The following is a 24,006-nucleotide window of genomic DNA, read 5'->3' as shown; positions in this document are numbered from 1 at the left end:
CAGAGCCACTCTCAAATCACAGAGCTATTACTTACCATTGTCTGCCTTTAGGCCAGAAAACTACTTAATCTCTCAGACCTTCGGTTTCTTCATCCATAAAATGGGGACAACAGTGACTTCTAGCACACAGATTCACTGTGAGGATAAATGAGATAAGGCATCTCTGGCACAGAGAACACCTTACTAGCTACATCATTTTACTGTTGTTGTTGAAATTATTATTATTAGTGCTACTGCCAGTGTCCAGGCAGTTAGAGCTACAAGGATCATCTGTGATGTTCCTGGCCCAGAAAGCAGGAACTCTCTAACAGATTCCACGCCTACTGGTTTTCTTCTTCATGCCTGGTCCCTGGCAGCCCTGCTACTCCATGGGGATTGCTCAGCACGGCTGACCCCTAGTCTTACCTTCCTTTTGTTGGTGGGATTGACGTAGAGGTAACTGAGGACAGTCTTCAATCCTACTTTGTCATTCAGCTTCTCATAGGTGGTGCCATAATCCGTTGATCTGCAGGTAAGAGAGAAAGAAAGGAAGAGACTGTTTTACCAAATGGTGGATTATGTTCAGAGGGGAGCCAAGTTCTCCTTCAACTTGTACCTTTTTTCCCAAATCACAGGAGTGATTCAGAGATAAAAGACCCCATTAATTTCAGAAGAGCAATTAGACTAGTGCATCTGCTTACTACCTAACCTCACTCCCCTTTGCTCCCTGCCTTTCTCAGAGACCTACTTTTCTGCCCTGTGTGAAGCTGTCTGTGAAAGCTACTGCCAGGGCCTGCCTGCCCCCAGGTTCAGCCCAGGGTCCTCCACGTGCTGCTGCAGATGGATGCAAGTTCCAGCCGGGAGCTGTGGGAGAGGCTAGACTGTCTCCTGAGGTCACCAGAGTCCAGCCAACCTCATACCACCTCCACAGAGCCCGAGGCTGGGGAATGCTCCGGGTGGAAGAAAGCCCCATTTTCAGGAGGCTGGAGGGTGCAGCGGCAGCACTGGGCCACAGCAAGGAGGCGGTGGGAGGCTTTACATAGGAGCTGTGGTGTGTCAGGGTCAAAGCAGGTGTTGTGGAAGTGCTGCCAACAGTTTATCATTCCAACCATCCTGCTGGCTACCGGCTTGTCCTTTGGGCCCAGTTTCCAGGGTTCTGACTTTGAACCAAAACCACAAGTCAGGACTCGGAGAGCAAAGGCAGGCCAAACCATAGGCTCCTTCCACTCCGGCCCACCTTTCCACGGTGGAGGAAGGAGAGCAGGTGGCTACAGGGAGGCCTCGCCTCGCCGCCACGCTTTGTGCCTCACTCCCCAACCCGACTCCACACATCCCGTCCTCCCCTTTCAAACCACCAGTATCATCAGCTCGGCGCCCTGTCTTTCTTCCATAGCCTTCTTTGGCTAGGTCACGAAATGTCTCCCACCCAGGCTTTCGAAAGTCTGAGGTCAGTTTAGTTTCCCTGTGGTCACCTGACCTCATGGGAGCCTGTGTGCTGCCTCAGATCCCAGTGTCTGGCTCTGGCTGGGTGCTTCCCCCGTAACCACCTGCCCGTTCCTCCCCCTTCCCGGGTTCTTCCCCCACCTGCCTGCTCAGGCCCACAGATCAGTTTCACAAGCCTAGCAGTCAAGGCTCATAACGTGTGATGGCCTTTAAAAATTAGCCCTACCCCCTCTGATTGAGCAAACTCCATGTCCCCACACCAGCTGAGATGCCCACCCTTACCCCTGTGAAGGCTTCACTAGCCCTCTTCCCAGTCACCCTCACCCCCTCTCTGCCCTGAAACAAGCTTCCCAGCCAATGGTGTGCCCAAAGCACACTGCACATGCCTCCTTTTGGCTCTTTGATACCATTGTGATTAGTTTCTGTAAGTTCTGGTCTCCGTAGGACAATATCAGCTCCTGAAGGACAAGGGAGCACAGAGAATGCTATGGTGAGATGAAAGAATAGGAAATTTGGTTACAGAAAAATCTTTTTTTTTTTTAAGATTTTATTTATTTATTAGAGAGAGAAAGGGGGGGGGGAGAAAGCACAAGAAAGATAGAGAGAGAGGGAGAGAAAGAAGCAGACCTTACCCTGAGCAGGGAGCCTGATGTGGGGCTCAATCCCAGCAGCCTGGGATCATGACCTGAGCCTAAGGCAGATGCTTAACCAACTGAGCTACCCAGGTGCCCCACAAAATCTCTATTTCATTGCTAGATCCGCAGCTCTCTGGTTGCATGACCACATGCAAGTTACTTAACCTCCTAGAACCTCAGGTTTCTGAACTGAAAAAATCAGGGAGATTTGATCTCACAAGGCATTCATTAAGGATGCAAAAATATGACACGTGGGTAACCTCCTGACAGGATGGAGATATAATGAAATGCTAAAAAATATATATGAAAATTAAAAGGACACGCACTTCTCTTTTCCCCAAAATGTAAAGAACCAGGTTGTACACATCATACACACTTGGCATGTTTACTGAATAAACAAACATCAGTATTTCAAATCCCTCCCTAGGCTACTGGCTCCACATGGTCAGTGTCTATGGTAACTTTTATAACCATTCCCCCCACAAAGCTGACTTATCTTCAGTATCCTGTCTACCTTTAAGCACAGGGAATCACTCCCAATCTTTCTTGTTGCCTTTATCTCTCAAACCCAGCTCAGTCTTCAAGTCCTAATGATTCTATCTCCTAAATAACTTGGACCCCTGGTCTTTCCATCTTCATGCCAATGCTATGGCTCATGCATCATGATTTTTTGCAATAGTTCCCCAACTGTACGCTCTTCTTCCAGCCTTCTCCCCCTCCCTCCTTCCGCCATGCTGTCATCAGGCTGTATTTCAACCTCCGGGTCTCTCCACCTCATCCCTTGTAGTAATTACCGCTGCCTACACACAATGAGGTTGTAGCTTCCAAGCTTAGTCTTGTCAAATATGGCTTCAGTCTTCCTCACTAGACTCCTCTCCAGCCACCTGTTCCCTGCCCCTTTCTCTCCAGCCTCACCCAAATTTCCTGAATGTCCTATGTTTTTACTCCCTCCATTTCTACTAATATCATTCCCGTTACCTGAACTAACCCTGTGCTACTTTCTCTGCTTGGGACATCTCTCTCCAACCTCTGACACCACCAATATCACCCTCCTTCCAGCTTCCCCACAGGGATTAATCGTGATTTCCTGTCCATTCCCATACCACCTTGTATGTGTTCCTATGTTAGCGTTCATCCAATTGCTTCAGTCATACTATTTTTATTCTGGGATCTCCTCCTTGACTATAGCTCCCTAAGGGCAAGAAACATTCCTTCTAACAGCTCCAATGCCTTGTACCATGTCTCATGCAAAGCAAGCGCTGAATGTACTGGTTTGTGTATTATTCCACTTTGCTTTGTCCTCATTTGTAAGAATGAATGAATGGTCATCCTTGGTCTTGGTTGGTCAAGTTCTTGACCAGCTGCTAAATTCTACTGGCCATTCGACACACAGCCACACCTAGAAAACACACTTCATCTAGCTGGTTGCTAGAATACAAGGAAAGGTCTAGCAGCTTCTGGCCCCAGAGAAGGATCTACCGTTCACTCACACTAGCATCAAGGTTAAGTGACCAATCACTCCAATCTCCTATCCTCTCCAGGGCAGGGAAGGAGAGAGCCTAATCTCTAGAGGCAGTCAGCTGCATACTTTTATTAACCCAAATAAAACGTTTTACAGGATGAATCCCTTCTTGATTCTGCACTCTTGAAGGCATAAAGATAGCATGGTGTGGAGAAAGAACATTGAACTTGGAGTCTAGAAATCCTGACTCTGAAACATACGCAAAGTGCTACCCTGGATAAGCCAATTTCTCACACCTGTTAAAGAAAAAAGTTACCCCGACACCTGTTAAAATGATAAGGCAGACTTCATATGGGACAAAGGCAGTATGTAGAGAGACCACCACAATCGGGTTTTTAACTGAAAACAAGGAAAAGCAGGGAATTTATAGCCAAAGAGAATGGTGGGGTGAGTAGATGGACCACTACTAGAGGGTAGAGTAATTCCTTTATAAAGGAATTACTGACCTGACCGGATCCTTACTGAAGGCAGGCCAGTGTGATGAGATACCACCCAGGGCACGTAGGGGATGAGGAGATCAGTCAGAAATCGAGGGCAGGGGATTCTGGCTAGACTGACTTAGGATTCTTGGGACAACCCTTGGGACTCACCCAAGGGCAGAGCCTACTTGACAAAGAGCTCAGAGGGTCCTAACTAGAGTTTGGCCAAGAAGAGAGTCTGTCAAGCCCTTCTCCATCATGAACACAAGAGGTTTAATTCCTAAAATCATGGGGCCCATCTGGACCTCAAATATCCTTATGCCACCAACAGGGAGCTAAGCTGTTCTCCAAGCAGCACATTTCCTCACTCTGTACAGAGCAAACATCTTACTTTTATAAAGAGCTAAATTCTCAGGGCTCCCTGCATGACTGATGTCACAACAAACTTCCTCCCAGAATCTAAATAAGCCTCCTCAAAGGTAGTCAGCTTAGCACCACACATGGTCTCTTTCCGCAGGCTGCCCTGAAGATTCACAGCCACTCCGCTCTTCCCTACAAATGGCTGCTTCTCCCAGTGCAGGGAATTTCCTACAAAGGATTCTCCACATGTTACCTTCCTCTGCTCATTCAAGCTGACCAAAAAGGGCTCACTCACTGAAGACACCTCAAGAAGACACGACACCTGTGGCACGAAAGGTGCCCTGGACTCTGTCCTTCCCAGCATGGATGCTACACACACTGACCACAGAGCTCTGGGGGCCCCTTTGCCTTGGGGGAGGGGCAGCCTGCCAAGAGGCCTCCGCTCCATTGCCAGAGACAGCTGCACCTGCTGAACTTACTGTCACAAGAAAGCCAACCATCATCCACCTTGTCACTCCAGACCCTCCAGTGGGGTCACTTGGAGGAAACAAGCTTTCTCCTATCACAAAGCGAGCCGCTCAAATCTTGACACTAGGGTCCCAATACTGAAATGTCCAGAAAGCTGGAAACATAAAACGTATGCAGCAAGCCCCTGCCATGAGCCTGGTGCCATATCAGTTACCATTTTGAATTGCTCCGAACACACAGCTGACCTGGAAGGCAACAGGTGAGAGGCGCAAGGCCACAGGCTTTCGGCTTCTATGCCTTGGCTCAGGTTATCCAAGTCCAACCGACTCTTCCACTATGTTTTCCTGCTTTCTTCCTGTCTTTTTAATGAATTATCTCCAGCACACAGGAAAACACAATGGGAGGTCAATCATATGCCCACTACTAGATTTAACAGATATTTGTGTTCATAAACAGGATATTTTGGAGCTTTTCACATTTACATAAGCCTTATACAGGATGTATGTCCTGCAGCTTGATTATTTTGCCCAACATTCAAGTTTTGGGACTTATCCATGTTGACACACCTAGCCATAATCCATCCTTTAAAAAAATATATCTATTTGTTTGAGAGAGAGAGAAAGCATGAAAGCAGAGGAAGGGGCAGAGGCAGAAGGAAATAGAGAATCCCAAGCCCCCAAAACAGGGCTCGATCTTACCACCCTGAGATCTTGACCTGAGCTGAAATCAGAAGTCAGATACTTAACCAACTGAACTACCCAGGTGCACCAAATTCATCTATTTTTAACTGATATAGAGGATTATAGCTTATGAATAAACCACTGTCCATCCTTTCAACCACTAATACAAATATTTTGGGTTTTTTCTCCTTTAAAATGTGTGAGAGTAAGTAATGTTTCAATGAACATTCTTGTCCATGCCTTCTCACATATTCATGAAGAAAAGTTTCAGGGGAGACATCCTGATGTGCAATTACTGTGACATACTCTATGCATAACTTCTATTTTGCTGGTTATTGGCAAAATTTTCTCCAAGAAGGCTGCAGATCATCACCTACTCTCCAGCTCCAACAACTAAGCCCTTCTTTATTCCCAGGGCCGGGTGTCCAGAGCTTCTGACAAGTCTCGCCCCATCTATCTCTGACTCCAGAGTTCTAATTCAAGAGCATCTGAACTGAATTAGCATCCGGGGCCCTGAATCCTGGCTCCACTAATGCTAACCCTGGTTTTCCCATTTGTATCACAGCAGGTCCCCCACTCCATGGCTCTCTCAGCCACCCAGGGATCTGCCTGTTATCTAGCAGGGCCTCCTGCTGCCAACCACTCATGCCACCCCCCAGGTACCCAGTGCTGCCCGGCAGGCTGGATGCCCTCTGTCTTTAACTTCTCAGACATAGTCGGGTCTGTGTCCGGACCTGACTCCCGGTCGGAGTCCCTCGACTATGCAGGGTCTCTTGTCCTATCCTGACAGTCCTCCAGAAGAGCTCCGTGTGAGCCAGCATCATCTCCCAGAACCCCAGTTGTTCACCTGGGCCACTCTCTCCAGGACAACTTCCAGTGCTGAGTTGAGAATACGGTATACTTTCATCCACCCAGCAAGCTCCCACTCCTCTAGTGAGCTTCTGGGGGAGAGGCTGGTGGCAACAAGCATATGGGCTGCTATTTTAAAAGTAAAAGAACAGAAAAGAAAAACTTTCAGCCAACGCAGCCAAGTCAGCTTCCCGGGAGAGCCGAGCTGCCACTCAACACCTCCGGTTTCAATGCCACGTTCTTGCCAGAGGTAAGAGGACTCTGGAAGGCACTCTGCCAGTTCTTACTGGCCCGCCAGATGTTCAGGATCCTGTGGGCACACCGCTTTCCTCACTCAGGCAGCCGCCTTCCCCAGTTTACCACCCAGCTCCTCTGCTCCTTTCTCCTGCCACCTGCAACCCTTGCCCCAGATTCTGTAAAGCAAAGTTGTGGGGAGACCACAAGTCTTTCACTCCTGGATTCTCTTCTCCATCTCTTTTCTCCTCCATGGACTCCTTTCTCTATGAGGTCATCCAAATTCAGCGATCACATGCTTGAGTGTTCCTTTTCCTGTTAGCAAGTTCATTTTGTTTTATTCATTTCTTAACACTCATTGTGGCCACTGCCGTGTGCCAATCACTGGGCTTTGCTTCCCCTCTCGGATAATTACAAGTCACTCCAGCTCAGGTTAGCAGTTTTTCTGTAAAAGGGCCAGAGAGTGAATATTTTAGGGTTCCATGATCTCTGTCAGAACCACTCAACTCTGCCCTTCAGCGCCAAAACAGCCAAACACAGCGAGTCCACGCGTGGGTGTGGCTGCGTGCCCATACGACTGAATTTACAAGGGCACGCAGTGCGTTATTCCCCGGTGGTGTGTAATTCCACAGCCTCTGCTGCAGCTGATCAAAGTATCAGCCCATACCATCCCCACCACCAGCCTGACTTCTACCATGTTTCTGTCTCTGAGACATCTTCCCAAGATTCCAGCCAGGACCACTGATACCCTAACTCACCCTTCCCAGCCCAGCTGCTCCATCGGGTCCGAATGCCTGCCTGAGCCCCGCGTTCAGGCCTTCATGGTCTGCCCCGCCTATCTTCCATTTCCACTCTCCCAGTGAGTGGACAGCTGGCAACTATCCAGACTTCGCCCCTTTTCTGACACTCAGCTCTCCTGATGCTGATTACATGCTGGGGATTTTTCCTACAATTTCAGCCCACACCCTCCTCTTCATTTATATCAATGGCACCTCAAAGTTCCCTATTTATTCTCCAAATGGGCAAATTTTCTTTTCAGCAATTGCTAAAAGCTCCTTAAAAGAAAAATAACAAATGGAATGAATTTTGAGTCTCTGAATGTGCAGAGAGAGAAAACAAGGGAGACAAGATAGAGGCAAAGACACTAGGCACAGAGCTGGAAGAACTCACTGTGTTCTGCTCCCCTAAAGCTCCGCTCAGACAATACAGCGGTTGCTGTGTCAATGAAGAGAAGGGAGATACCTAGTCTAGGATCTGATAAAAGCCCTTTTTCCATAAATGCTTATGACTGTCATTTTTATCAATGCCCCAGATTGTATTTTCCTCAAGGGCAATCACCTTGTTTTCTTTTCTCTGATTTACACTCCTTACACTAGGGAGGGTTAAGGCCTATGAATGGCCAGTAAAGCATTAAAGAATCTTTGGCCACAGTTTCAATTTGCTACCATGAAAGGACAAGCTGGCCCAGCAGTCTGGGAAATCAGAAGACAGAACCAAGCTTCAGACTGCCATGCCTCGGAGAAGCACCCACCAGCCATTCCCCTTGAGTATGTTCCAGTGAACTACCCTGAGGAGAGTCAACAATCAAAAGCCACAGGCAATTAATTAGGGGCTCTGGTGTGTGGTGAACCACAGAGCATTCTAGGGTCAAGGTCGGGAGTTTCCACGGCACAGCTCCAGACCAATGGCTGCCCAGAGAGTCTTTATGATTTAAATGGGAAAGCTAGGGAGGCACCCCTCTGGGCTATTCCACTTCTCATCTTAAGGCCCGTGCTCCAAGCCATATTAATTTGTATCTTTGCAATGGCAGGAGCCCAGCCTGACCACAAGTAACTAGTCATATAACTAATTTCAGGCCTCAAGCCAAGAGCAAGTGATTTAAATAGCTTCATTCTCCAAGTGGGTATTGGTCCCATCCTCTGTTTTAAAAAAAATCACAGGCAGGCTGATGCCAAGGCAGAAGCTCACAAAGCTCTCAGTGACCTCTTCGTGTTATCTGACTCCTCAGCTGCATTATCCAGTCTCAGAGAGAGGCACAATGACACAGAATAATTAATTCATCTTTATGTCCTTCTGCCCCGGCTATTTCAGTGAGAGCCACCACTAGGCTTCAAATACAGAAAATTGAGGGTTAGCTGACCCTGAAGACCAGATCATGCAGAATTCATGGTTTATACCAGATAAAATGGAGACCCAACAGCAGCGCCATCCCCACACAGATCTAGGAAGGAAGGTTGAAGAGTGTGGGGTTGGCCAAATGCTCAGATCCTTGGTCTTTCTCACTGTGTGAGCACTTTGGTTCTCACTAAAGAACCTCAGTTCAGACACTAAGGTTGTCGGGTGTTATTCTGAGGATTCAAAAGGACAATCTCAATCCTATCAGCCAAGAGGCCTGTTTATGTCATACAGGTAAGGAAAGGAAAGAAGTCCTCCAGAAAAAAAGAAAAAGCAGGAGCAGACCCCCCACAAAGGTGACAGTTCATTATTCACTGCACCTTTGTTCATGGGACTATAATGAAATGACAATCATTAGGAGAAAGACTCATGAAGATATAGCGTGTTTCACAACACACACACACACACACACACACACATACACACACAATATAATGACATTAAGGAATATAGCAGAACTGAAAGTGATTGACCTAGAAAAGTCCCCAATATATATGACTACATGCAAAGGGCTACTGAAGAATAATATATTAAATACACAAATGGTACACCCAGACAAAACAAAACAAAACAATAGATTTCCATTAAATTTATAAGTGTGTACACAGTGCATTTTAAAAATGCTAGAGTAAAATACAAATAACTGGTAATAGAAGTTAACTCTGGTAATAGAAGTAATAAAAGACTAGGATGGGGTCCTTGGGTACTGGGACAGGAGTCTTTTTGTAACATTGCAATGTTTTGAAATAAAAAGGTATCCATGTATCACTCATATAAGTAAAAACAACAGCAATAAAGTGATTTGTTACTGAGCAGTTACAATGTAGTTAGTAAATTGTGACTCATCTGTAGAGGAACCCTATTACAGATAATCATTTGCATTCAAAAAGACAGCCCAACATAATCATAAGAGGATTCATTTCAGAGTCAAGCAGATTTGGTTTCAAATCCAGCCTGTGGAACCTCAGGCTAATTACATAAGTCTTGTGTTTCCTATCCACTCAATGAGAATATAAATATTGCCTTCCCAGGATTACTGTGAAGCTTAAATAGTCCTAATATCACACAGATCACTTTGCTGTCAGTCGTTAGGAGACCCCTCGGTAGAGCAATGATCACTGGAGGAGAATCTGTCCCGTACAGCTTTGAGCTAACAGCAGCCAAGTTAGTCACCAGCCAATGGGCAAGTGCCATCCCATTCCCACCAAATCTGCAGTAAGCTACCAAAAGGCACATGGGAAGATGGAGGGGTTGCTATACAACATCAGAGATAGCCTCCAGGAGGTGGCCAACACTTGCAAATTAAAGTCTAGGGAAAACAGAATCAACTTCTTCTTCTTTTTTTTTTTTTTTACTAAGTTTTCCTGGGGAAAAAAATAATGAGGCATGAACTAGAAGGTGCTGGACAGTTTTAGCAAAACATCTCTGTCTGGAGAGTAGATATTTACCATTTCCCTTTAAAAATACATGCAGCAATTGCAGGGTCATAGGGAAGCTTTATTTTTAATTTCTTGAGGGAGCATAACAAATAGCATGGAGGACAAGGGGAGTTAGAGAGGAGAAGGGAGTTGGGGGAAATTGGAAGGGGAGGTGAACCATTAGAGACTATGGACTCTGAAAAGCAATTCAGATTGTTTGAAGCGGCGGGGGGTGGGAGGTTGGGGGAACCAGGTGGTGGGTATTAGAGAGGGCAGGAATTGCATGGAGGACTGGGTGTGGTGCAAAAATAATGAATACTGTTATGCTGAAAATAAATTTTAAAAATTAAAAAAAAAATACATGGAGCAGGTCGGGTCCTTATGACATGCGAGCAATTATGTTGCATAAAGATTATGCGATTAAAAGTACTGAAAATTTATGGTAGAATATAAAATATGGAAAAGAATAATGCATAACATAGATATCAATTATAGCTACACTCTACAGAGAAAACCTCAGTGAACATCTGATGTGCTTTTTTCTGTAGCTTACGTGCACATGTACATTTATAAAAATCGGGGATCATTCTTTGCACATAGTTTGGTGCCCTCTTTTTTCATTTACCATAATAATTTAAGCTATTTCCCCATGTTGTTAACTATTCTTCAAAAATCATTTTAAAGGCCTCACAACATTCTAATATATAAATGTATCAAAATTTATGTTGACTCCCTTCTTGGCCAGTTGGTCAGTTTCTGGCCAACTATTTTACATTATAGAACTTTAGTGTGTATCCTTGTACATAAATCCTTGTGTGCATCTTTATTTGTTTCCTTAGAATAGATTCATGTAAGTGCAATTATTAGTTCAAAGGGTACAAATTATCATTAAGGTTCTTGTTATAAACTGCCCTTTAGAAACATTTTGGCCAATCTGCACTTCCCCTAATAATATATGGGAGGACAGTTTCACCGCATAGTTGCCAACACTGGGCATTACCATTTTAAATTTTCCAAACATACATGTTCTAAGATACTAGAGAACCTACATCTTGACACCAAAGGACTGTGAAAATATGAGACCTTGTCTGCATCTTTATGCCAGAATACCATGTCCTTAACAACTGCTCTCCAATGATTATGACATTCCTTCAGACTTTTAAACACTGTTGAGGACTAGACCCAAGGAGATTTAATTCACACATTATATCAATATGTACTGTATTAGAAATGACATCTGATAAAACTTTACACTTATTAACTCACTCTAAAATAAAAACGATTCAACAGAAATACCACATTTTTATGGAAAACAACTACAGTTTCCAAAACAAAAACGATTTAGGGGAGAAGAGTGGCATTTTACACTTTTTTTTTTTTTCAAAACTCCTCAATATTTGGCTTACTGGAAGGCAACTGGATTCTCCTATTTTTGTCTGCATTTAATCTGTTATGGTATCACACTGCTTCTAGGAAATCCCACAGCACACCACTGAGAAAATGAGAATAAATTAAAGGAAAATCATATTTTATTATTAGAAAAGAGTTTGATGTCATTAATCCCCTGGAAGGGTCACAGACATCCTCCAGGGACTCCATGGTCACCCTTGGAGAGCCACGGCCCTATGCCAAAGGACGGCAGCGTCCCAAAAGGGACCACAACACAGAAAAAGATGGTTTGGGGTGTTTTGTTTTTTAAACTAAAGCCATGGACTTCTTGAAAATCTCCTCTTCACACATTCTTCTTCCCTAGACCCTTTCAAGTTTAGCTTCAGCCTCCTGCATAAAGCTTTCCCTTCCGCTATGCCCTGTGATCTTTCCCTTCTCTGAGGTTCTGCTGTTTTGGGGTCACGATAGCACCTCCTGGTTTCTACCCTCTAGATTTCACTGTATGTGTCCCCATCCAAACTAGAAGCTTTTTGAGGTCACAGACCAAGCCTCTGGCACACACTTGGGCTCAGTGGTTGATTTCTCAGAAGAGTACCACCTTAAGTCACTGTGGCATTTAGGTTCTAAATGTCTGTGCATGTGGCCTTATGCAAAACATTTTCCCTTGAAAGATTTCATTCAGTTCTCAAGAAGTTCCTTTGTCTTTTATCTTTGTCATAAAGTGAGGAAATAGAGACTCAGAGGTGAAGGGACTCAGTAAACAACAGTGTCGGAATGGCGATCAAGGTCAACCCATCCCAAATCCCCTGGGCTCTACACGAGTGCTAGGCTAGTTACTTAAGCTGTGGTAAGGGAGCATAGGCTTCACAAAGTCTCACGAGGTAGGGGGTTCACTGACTTAGCCTTTCAGGGGATCTCCAAAGGCATTGCTTACTAGGAGGCATTACAGGTATTAAAGAGGAAAGGAAAAATCTAGAGTCAAAATTTGGTCAGAGGCCTTGTTCTCCTACTCACTCCACTTATGACAATGTGCACATTGCCTTGTCTCTCTGGGCCTCGGTTTCCCCATCTCTAATGCTGGCATAACAACTGCCACCAGGCAGAGTCGTTGGTGACCCTCTGTGTAAAATGAGAAATCTGCATAATGCAGAGTGCAAGAACCAGCTGAGTTCCCTGGAATCCTCCCACTCCTTCCTAAGGCCATCTTCCCACCATTCCTTATTTCCCTTCTGAAAAACAAAGAATGACTTCATGAAATGAAAGCAGGTACTTCCTACAGCCTGAGCAATTGATTGAACAGAAAAACGTTTTATCCTGAACACCTGAATCTGGGGTCTCGGGAACAGGGAAGCTGCAGAAGCCCAGGCCAAAAGTGCGGCTGGAAAGAGAGGACAGTGGTTTTTACCAAAAGACCTTCACTGCCAATTCCTGCAGCAGCCTGCAGGGGTTTGGGCTCTGGAAGCCAGCCGCCACAGCCTATCCCCTTCAACATTCATTCGTCAGGCCCATGTTCGCTCCGATCGCTGGAAGTCGGTATCTTTGCTGAGATGAGTTTCTCCCATGGGGGAAAGGTAGTACTCAACTGGACAAGTCAAGATGCAGAGAGGAGCCAGCGCCCTGATTAGGAACGGAGTGTTTCCCAGCACATTAACAAACACTAGGACTGGCAGCAACATGATGTACTCAGTGTCTCCAGTGGCTCAAACTAAAGCATTCAGCCAGCACCATAAGTTCTGGTCTATTGGGTTTCCAGAATCTTGTTACAGACACTTCTTGTTTCCAACCCAGAATAACGCTTCACAGTTTGATCACTCTTCTCTTTTATAAAATGAGAGGGTTGGAATCAATGATCTCAAAAGCTCCTGCCATCTCCAACCTTCTGTGCATCTGACCAAGCTCCAAACGGCTTTCGGTTGCTTCCAAAATGCAGATCTATGTTCTAAGAATGCAAATGTGTCACTGAAGTCCAGCAAAATCTGCCTGAGTGAAAACATGTGCCTGAAGTAAGCATTCAGCTTCCCAAAGGTCTAGCAGCCTATGGATCCCCTATTCTAGGCACCTACAGGATAGCAGTCTGAAAGAAGCATATGGTCTTGGGGCGGCAAGATCATCTCTCCTTAAATAACTAGAAATCAGGGCATGAGTGAGTCCTGAAAGCCAAGGGATAAAGCCCAACACCTGAACCATTAGAAAATAACAGGCAAAATGATGCAGCACATAGGTGAAATTCTGAAAAACTCCTCTCCTAGAGAGTTAGAGGAGGAGAAGCTTGGGGAGGGAGATGGTGATTAGGAAAAGGGCTCAAGAAGGAAATTAGATAAAACACTGTGAGCACAAGGGCCCTCCTAAGTCCCTAGTGCCCACTCCCTGGTACTCAATCACTATTTTATTTTTTTAAGATTTTATTTATTTATTTGAGAGAGATCAAGAGAAAGAGAAAGAGAGAAAGACCAAGCAAGACAACATGAGCAAGTGGGAGAACCTGACGCTGAATCCATGCCGAGCACAGAGCCCGAGATAGGGCTTGATCTCATAACTGGGTGATCATGACCTTAGCCAAAACCAAGAGTCAGATGCTCAACCAACTGAGCCACTCAGGTGCCCCTCTGTTTTAATACATAATAAGAGACAAATGGGTAGGAAGGAGTTAGAACAAAAGCAGTGGGATAGCAGTGTGGTTAAACCACAGGTTTTGGAGTCAGAGACATGATGGTTGCAAGGCCTGGCTCCACACTCCTGACTGACTCTTTGGTCTTGAGCAGGTCACTTTACTTCTGTGCACTTCAGTTTTCCCATCTATAAAAGAGGCAAAACTATCCAAGGCAACTACCCACAGGGTGTTTGAGAGCTCAGTGAGGAAATGCACATAAGGCACTTACCACAGTGTGGATACTACAGGTTCTTAATTAAAAAGTGCCATTATTAATACAATGATGATGACTACAATGGTGAAGACAGAGACATTTATTAGCGCTAGAGGATCTTAGTGGAAAGGAAGAAAGACTTCATGGGAAAGGGGACCCTTGAGAAAAGGGTTAAGTATGGAAAGGCAAGGCAAGATAAAGGGCATGCCCAAGGGCTCCCAGCCTTAACCAGGTAAATACTGTCAGAAGATAATTGGGAGATGAACCTGGCCTGAAAGTAATGTTCTTACATAGGTACAAAAGGGTCTTAGTTTAGATTAGTAGAAGAAGACCTTGTGAAGGGTCTTAGATATCTGCTGAAGAACTTGAACCTTATCTACAAGCAATGGGGGCCCCAAAGGCTTTTGAACAGGGCAGGGACATGATGGAAGCCTGTTTGGGAAGCCTAATCTTTTGGTGATGTGTATGATGGATCAGTGAAGCGTGTCCTCCTGGAGGAAGAAATTAGTTATTAGCAATCCATCTCACTAGCTGATGGCAGTAGATTGTAAGAAATGAAACAGGGGCACAGAGAAGAAGCATAATCTGTTTCCCAGACAGGGGACAGAGATGAAGAAGAAGGGGCTGGTGGTGGTGACTTAAAGATTCCAAGCCACGTGAGAGCCTAAGAGAATCATGTTGCCTTTGGCAGAAATAAGAGAGGAGCTAACACCTCTGGTGCAGATTATGAATGGACTTTGAGAAAGAAGAAAAACATTCTAGGCTGAGTTCCTTAAAGTCAGAGCCTGCGTCTAGGATTTGGAAGCTCAGAAAGTACTAAAGGAGTGCTTTTAGACAAAACGTATCAGAAGATAAGAAGGCAAGATAGTCAAGGAGTGGCAAAGCAGCAAAGATGTGGTTCCACGGAAAGCCTGATCCAGGTAATGCCATCCCTTTGCACATGGTGACCACTTCTCCCACAGCAGCTGATGGATGGATAAAGGAAATGTCGACCCAAGGCTTTGCACATAAGACTCAACAAATGTTTTCTATTATTGTTATAAATTCTACCATGAAGAAGATGGCAAGATGTCCAACAGTTCATGGATGAAAGAGAACAACTCTGAGCAACTCCAGTTCTCTGCCCCTATGCAACCTCTACCCTGGAATATACCTTGCTTCCCTTCCATTTCTTGATATGCTCTGTGTAATCAGCAGAAAGCTAAGCAGTTGGTCATTTTCTGGGTTTTCAACACTGGCCATGCAATGCATCACAAGTACAAAAGCAAAGTAATAGGTGAGGCTTTCTAAAAAGGTGGAAGAGATAGGCTGTTTCTATTTTAAACATTTGAATATGGATGGAAAAACCTGGCATAGATGCTCTATCTCTTTGGGCCCTTCCCATTCACTGCTAGTTTATATATTCTAGTCAAAGAAGCTCTTTCTTGGCTGAAGCCTATCTGCAAGGCTACTCTACCACTTCCAGGATTCACTATGGCTGCATTTTCCTTTCATATGGCAGGAATCTCCCTGAAAGTGTTGTGTAATTTTATGTTAGTTTTAATGTTACAAGTAAGCTGAACCCTGTTTAAGAGCTGCATACTAAATCCTACAATAGAGAATCACACCCGAAGGCATATTTCCTCTGAAGTATCAGATCTAATATAAAACATGCTTTCAGTGTATAGAAAGCTGCTGTTTCATTTTTTGACCCCCAAATCAATCAACAGATGTTTATTATTGAGTGCTGATGGTGTGAAGGGCACTATGCTAGATGCTGTAAAAACACAGCATATCCTGGGAATAGTAAATAGACATAATGGCTAGAGAACAAAGGTAATGTAGGAGAAGAAGTGGATAAGCCTTTCAGAGTCTGTGTGCATCGAGATAGCTAACATCATTGACATTTAGTCACATTTCAGTGTCTTAACACTACGTTGGTGAATTCTTCACTCACATCATAGTGCAATATGGACTGGCAGGGAAGTAAAGGGCCAGAGGGGGCTATGAGTTAGGGCAATGATTAAGAGACCCACGCTCCTTTCAGATCAAGGTTCTGCTGTCTTACAGATCTTAGGAGTGCTCAGCTAAACTAGTGTAAGAAGAAATGAGTGAGCATGGAGAATGCTGTAATAAGTGTTTTTATCAGGTATGGAAGGGGCACCTATCAACTTCCAGCCTGCTTCTCTGGGCCAGAATTCAGTCTCATGCCTACATGTAAATGAAAGAATGTAGTCCAGTTGTCTGTCCTGGAAGAAGATAAGATAGGTGTAGGGAATATCTACCCATTCAGTCTCTGTCACCAGAAGATGATGGTGAAGTTTCAGAATTTTGAATTTAGTATTTTGTCTTTTCACATAAATGATTGACCAGTTAATGACTTCTTTTTCCTAAGGAGAGTCTGAGCTCACTTTATTAAAACACCCAGAAATACAACCTACTCACTAAAAGAACAGGAATATAACGTGTTGATACCTCTTCATTTGACAAATATTCATGCAGTGCCTATGACGTGCCAGATACTATTATTCTAGGTTCTCAAAACACCCCGTTATAGGAGAAGCAAACCAGGCAAGTGTCAGGCACTTTATATTAAGACAGGAATTTGTACTTTTAGTCCAATATTCCAAATGAAGAAACTAGGTCCTTTCAACATCCCTTCATGATAAAAAAATTAAAATAGTAATGAAAAAAACCTGTCAACAAATTAAGTATAGAAGGAATGAACCTCAACATAATAAAGGTCATGTATGACAAGTCCCAAGCTAATGACATTAAAGATTATTATTCAATGGTAAAAAGCTGAAACATTTTCTTCTAAGATCAGAAATAAGACAAAAACAGCCATTCTCACAACTCTTACTCAGAATTGTACTGGAAGTCCTAGCCAAAGCAATAAGGCAAGAAGGAGAAATAAAAGGCATCCAAATCAGAAAAGAAAAAGTAAAACGGTTTTTGTAGATGACATGACCTTATATAGAGAAAACTCTAAAGATTCTACCAAAACATAGTTAGAAATACTAAATGAACTCAGTAAATTTGCAGGGTACAAAATCAATATACAAAAATCAGGTGTGCTTCTATAAACCAACAAAAAACGACCAGAAAGAAAAAGAAAGAGAGCAACCCATTGCAATTGCATTAAGAAGAATAAAATACTTTGGACTAAAGTTAACTAAGGAGGTGAAATATCTGTGCACTGAAAACTACAGTATCTTGATGATAGACACTGAAGACACTAAATACACAGAAGGATATTCTGTGTTCATGGACTGGAAGAATTAACATTGTTAAAATGTCCATACTACCCACAGTAATCTACACATGCAATGCAAACCCTATCAAAATTCTAACAGCACTTTGAACAGAAATTCAAAAAATAAATAAAACTAAAGTTTGTGTCAATAAGTAAAACAAAAGACCTTAGACAGCCAAAGAAATCTGAAGAAAAACAAAGATGGAGGCATCACGGTTCCTGATTTCAAACTATATTACAAAACTATAGCAATCAAAACAGTGTGGTATTGGCATAAAATCGGATACACTGATCCATGGAACAGAAGTAAACCTGTGCATACATGGTCAATTAGTTTTCTTTTTCTTTTTTTTTTTTTTTAAGATTTTATTTATTTATTTGACAGAGAGATCGAGAAAGCCAGAGAGCACAAGCAGGGCGGGGTAGGGGATGGGGAAGAGAGGAGAATGTTGGCCTAGGGAGAGGGAGGAGCAGGCTCCCTCATGGCAGGCTGGATCCCAGGACCCTGGAATCATGACCTGAACCAAAGGCAGATGCTTAACTGACTGAACCACCCAGGCATCCAGGTCAATTAATTTTCAACAAAGAAACCAGGAATATACAATGACAGAAAGAAAAGTCTTAACTAAATGGTGCTGAGGATATTGGATATCCACATGTAAGAGAATAGAACTGATTTATTTTCTTACAACACACACAAATCAAGTGCCAATGTACCAAAGATTTGAATGTAAGACCTGAAGCCATAAAATTCCTAAAAGAAAATATAGGGGAAAAGCTCCTTGACATCATCTTAGCAATGATGTTTTTTTATTTGATACCAAAAGTGAAGTCAACAAAAGCAAAAGAAACAAATAGGACTACATTAAGCTGAAAAATGTCTGCACAGCAAAGAAAACCAACAACAAAATGAAAAGGAAATTTATGAAAGGGGAAAAATATATGCAAATGATGAGTTAATATCCAAATATATATAGGGAGCTCGTACAACTCAGTAGCAAATAAGTCAATAAATAAATAAATAACCCAATAAAATATTTTATTTTTTTTATTTATCCAGGTCCAGCAGAGGACCTGAATAAACATTTTTCCAAAGAAGACATATGAATGGCCAACATGTACATGAAAAGATACTGAACATTATTAATCATCAGAACCACAGTGAGATATCAGCTCACACCTGTGAGGCTGTCTATTATCAAAATGATAATAGACAAAATGACAACAGATAACAAATACTGGTGGGGATGTGGTGAAACGGAAACCCTTTTGCGCCACTGGTGGGCAAGAAACTGGTGCAGCCTCCATGGAAAACAGTATGGAGGTTTCTTAAAAAATTAAAAATAAAACTATCATAGGATCTAGTAATTCCACTTTAGTAACTCCATTTCAGCCTGAAAGAACTGAAATCAGGATTCCCACGGGGTATTTATTGTAGCATTACTCGCATCACCAAGATACAGAAACAATCCAAATGCCCAATGAACAGAAAAAGAAAATGTGGTCTCTATACACAACAGAATACTATTCAATTTTTTAAAAAGAAGGAAATACTGCCATTTGTGACAACAGGATGAAACTGAAGGGCACTATGCTAAGTGATATAAGCGGTCAGAAAAAGACAAACACTACACCGTATCACTTAAATACAGAAACAAACAAACAAAAATTTAACGTCAAACTCACAGAAACAGAGAACAGAAGAGTAGTTACCAGGGGCAGTAGGGTAGGGAAAATAGGGAGAAGCTGGTAATAAAATACAAACGTTCAGTCTGAAGATGAATAAAATTTGAAGATCTAATGTATATTATGGTGACCACAGTTGGTAATACTGTGCTATGTAATTGAAATCTACTAAAAGAGTACAACTTAAGAATTCCCACCACAAAATAAAAAATTCAAAAAATGATAAAATTGCCGATTTATCACAGGTTAAAACGTCTACTTAAAATCTATATACATTTTAGAAGTGGATAATGATGATTATTGCACATTGTGAATGCACTTAATGCCAATGATTTATAGCCTCAAATGGTTAAATTGATAAATTTTGTGTTATGCATATTTTGTCAAAATAAAAGAATGTTCATTAGAAAGAAGAAAGAAAAGAAAAAGAGAAAAAGAAAAGATAAAAGAAAAGGAAGAAACTAGGCTCAGAGAGGCCAAGTAACATTCTCAAATTCACAGATCTGGTAAGTAGCAAAGTGGGTGCTTGAAACCAGGTCTGCTTTATTTTGGAACTTTACTTTGGAACTATGGTTCTTCTCCAGATGCCATACTAGCTCTTAATAAAACACTTCTCTGAGCCAAAGAGACAGGTAGATTCCTTCAACACAGGCCACTGCAACCCAATTCTAAATCAGCTTCTCAACCATGTGAAAGAGATGTGCATCCAAGGAGATTCAGCTCCCTATTTTCCAGCTCCACTAGAAGAACCAGCCAGACTGAGCATGAGAAGTCAGTATGGGCTGCCGTTTTCTGGGTGTGTGTTAATGGCTGGCTGGCATGCATGAGGCAACCAACTCCAGTGCCTAGAGACCAGAGCAGGATTTTCTCAAAGCACTGCATTCCCAGGACCTCCCAACAATAGCCTCACCTGCAAGAAGACTATGTTCTTCACTCACAAGAGAAAGATGAAATAGTTTTCTCCCTAACTTTCATCACTGAGCCCTGTCATCTCATAGTTTACCAGACCATAAAATAACAAGTGAGAGAAGACATTTAGCCAGTTGTAGGGGAACAATACCAAAGAAATTAAAATCTTGACATTTAATCCAGTTTTCCAGAGTACAAAAAGTTATTTCCCTTCAAGAAAAGTAAATGAATAACTTCCACTATCTATGAATTGCCTTTTGAAGAATCTTACAGATTTTAGTAGAACTGATCTTAATGGCAGGATATGTTATGATGTATGAAGTATCTCCATCTCAAAAACGTCCCCTAACAGACTATCCACTCCTTCTATTTCTATGTTCAGACATTCATTTGTTTGAGTTAAGCAAAAACACATTCACTGAGATCGTTGTTAAAAAAGCCAAAATCCTGGGCAAGGTATTGGGATAGTCAATGCCTTTATATGAATTATGTTATTTGAAGTTGTTTGGGTCGGATATCAAACAATTCAAATAAAACAAGGACCAAGTTTATAGTGAAATATGATGGACTCATAGACCTCTCTGCCTCTCAGGCAAACTCTGTCTGAAGAATTAACCGTAGTTTCCTAACGCCCAACAAAGGTGCTTTCCACCATTCGGATCCTAATTCCTAGCACCTGAGGCCAGGGGATGGTAGACTTTTTCTGTTCAGGGTGAGAGAGCAAGTACTGTAGGCTTTAGGGGGCAGCTGTTCTGTCATGCTAGCACCACAGCTGTCTTGGACAGCCCATAAACAATGGGCATGGTTAAGTCCCAATAACACCTGATGTAGAGACACTGAAATTCAAATTCCTCTTATTTTTAACATATTGCAATGTAGTATTAGGTTTTTGTTTGTTTGTTTTTCAACCATTTAAAAATGTGAAAGCTATTCTTAGCATACAGGCTCTACAAAACAGGGGCAGTGTGGATCTGGCTGAGGGGTCACAGTTTGCTGACCTCTGCCCCCTACCTGTCCCCTCCCAATTAGAAGCTCCCACTACCCTTGGCTGACCTAGCAGCACTGACACTCAGATCTCCTCCTAGACCAAGATCTGCACTCAGCCATGTCTTCCTTGAGCTGTCCCTTACCTGAACCACCCCAGTCCCAGGAAGCTATCCTGGCATTGGTCTGGTCATTGGCATGTCCATGTGATTCACCGTAGCTTTAGTAATAGGAAAGCAAACGAAAGGGCTGCCAAATGTTGTGGCTCTTCATGCCTTAAAAAGATGTGCAGCTTTGGAGTGGCCAAGCTGCAGCTTACCCAATGGAAGAACGTGCAAGATGCCCAAGTTGGGCTTCTTCCAGAAGAGAATGGGAAGCTTCTACCACTTCCTTTATTTTTGCCACAAGACCAGTGAGGAAGTACGTGTCCCGTAACGAAAGAAACTGACATTTTCAGCAGGAGAAAAAGATGCACCAAACCCATCTGGTCAGTGCAGTCCGGTCAGGCCCATGTGCCTACATTCACGTTGCCTAAAGCAACAGTTTACTTCCAGGTTGGAAAATGGCAGCAATAAAAAATAAATGGAATCCAGCCAAAAAGATGACTCTCGGTAAAAAGAGACTGTGCGTAAGAAATGAGATGGAGGGAATATTTATGTACTGAGAGAGAAAGAAAGACATTATCTTCTTCTCCAACACATTTTTCTGAAGTTACGAATCTATGGTTTCTATTTATTCCCATTGGAGGGAAAAACAAAAACCCTGAGATTCATGAGCAGTGTTGTTTATTTATAATCCAAGAACCCTCCTCATACCATATGGTTGGGAAATTTACAGAGAGACAAAGTGAGAGGAAATTGCCTGCTTAATTCAATGGCCTTGGCAAAGCTAGCAGGCAGAGAGAGCATCCCAAAGTCTACCTCCAACACATGTGTGAGCATGTACAGACGTGGAGGCACACATGCAGAGAGTGCAGGGAGCCCTTCATTTGCCAGCAAAGCCACAACTCAGTGCGGCGGGAATGAGAACAGCTGATGAGACCAGCTGAGGAAGGGGACTCATTTCTCCATTCTCGAACTGACTGAGACACAGACACAGAGAATCAGACAGGAAAGGAGGAGAAGGGCCCAGAGACCCTGGAGCAAAACCAGTTCTCTGGACAAGGAAAGCAGACACACAGCACCCAAGAGTTCTTAGGAAGGCAAAATGCACCCAGGCCCCTACAACTCTTTTGTTCAATTCATCTCCTTCTTGATGTTAGTGGAAAGAAGTAGGAATTGCTGATTCCGTTTCTGCTGCCCAGCATGTTTTGCAAAAGAAGGCAATCATTCACCGCCTTTAAGAAAAAGATACAAGTTTGCACCTGATGGTTTTCCTTTATGTTCTCCCTTCCACTTTCAGACTTGATGACAAATGGTAAGAAAGAAAAACACGGAGGTTGAAGACTATTAATACCAATGAAATAGCATCCAGATCTGGGAAAGCACTGAAAAGGGAGAAAAACAAAAATACAAATGACATGATAGGTGAGGACAGAGGAAAAGCCCAGCTCCTTGAGAAAGTCCTTGCTGACAGCGTCTGGCCACGGTGCTCCCCCCACCTAAGTGTCCACAGCCCGCAGGACCTGTCCACACCACCCTGGGGTTCCATGCTTGCCGCCTGCATTGTTAGTTGCCTCTTCATACACATATGGCTGGCTGTTCCTCTGGTTCACATCCCACTTCTGTCTGGATGACTCCCAAAACTTACTCTGCACTGGTCCCTCCTGCGGGCTCCAGTCCCACATCCCAAATGCCGTGTGAAGGACCACTACCAATGCAATCTCAAGAAGCTAGAACTGAGCCGGGTACTTCTCCCACCACAGCACGCCTGCACCCATTTCCCGCCCCCCACCTCCTTGTCTTCATCCACTCCCCACTTCTACAACAGGACCAAACCTGCTGACGTGCCCAGGTTGGAAGCATTATAATCATTGAGAATATTCTCTCCCTCACTTTTAATCCTGGCTAGGTCCTGTCAACTGTGCATCAGAAATACCTCTTGCATTAGTCTTTCCTTCTGAATACTCCAAGTTCCACATCATAGGCTGCCTGGGCTGCTGGACTGCTCCCCAAGCTTGCTGTCTACCTCCAGACATCCTCCTCCTTGGTCCAGGGATGAAAATGGTGTCTAATCTGCCCTCCTAAAGCTTAGCTGTGAGCACAAAGTCATTTTCCAGCTCAAGAACCAGAATGGTTCCATATTCACTGTACAGTGGAATCCTGGTCTTCTCTACCCTGTCTGCACTCACCTCCACCATGACTCACCCCCACCCCAGGAGGGCCTGCACACAGTCCAACCTCGGTAACTGCTTGAGGCTGAAGTGGTTGGTGGCTGAGAAGAGCTCTATGTTGTTTGTTTTTTTCTTTTCCTCTGTGGCTATTTGGGAGGAACGCTGCCATTGAGAGAACCTGTAGGCTTATAAAACTGAACTGATTTGACAGTTACAAGTGTGTAAAACAATGATAAGAACACAGAGGGTGGAGAGAAGAAAGGAGATTACAGTGGAGTTCATGACAAATAACAGGGAGGAAGCCCAGTCAGGGAGCAGCCAGAAAAATTAGGAGGATGACCCCGAAAGGGCTGTGAATAAAACAGAAGGGCCCGGGTGAGCCAGGGAAAAGTAATTTATGGACCAGGAGTAGAGACATAGCTAAACAATGAAATGAATTTGTCGGTTAGGAGTGCTGCAGAAAGGTAGCAGGGTACAGGTGCTGA

The 24,006-nt window shown here is 43.5% G+C and overlaps 1 protein-coding gene across 2 annotated transcripts in view; it reads right to left on the bottom strand.

Annotated features, from left to right (window-relative positions):
• The window catches only part of SORCS3 (sortilin related VPS10 domain containing receptor 3), a 587,951-nt gene that overhangs the window by 336,924 nt on the left and 227,021 nt on the right, over positions 1–24,006 (bottom strand). For both annotated transcript variants that reach the window (XM_082722548.1, XM_082722549.1), the window contains exon 3: positions 406–505. In XM_082722548.1, coding sequence (XP_082578674.1) covers positions 406–505 — 100 coding nt within the window. The remainder of the gene's footprint in view (positions 1–405; positions 506–24,006) is intronic.

The sequence above is a fragment of the Mustela nivalis genome (assembly GCF_964662115.1).
Source record: "Mustela nivalis genome assembly, chromosome: 2".
NCBI lineage: Eukaryota > Metazoa > Chordata > Mammalia > Carnivora > Mustelidae > Mustela > Mustela nivalis.
This window is presented reverse-complemented; position numbering and strand designations above follow the sequence as displayed.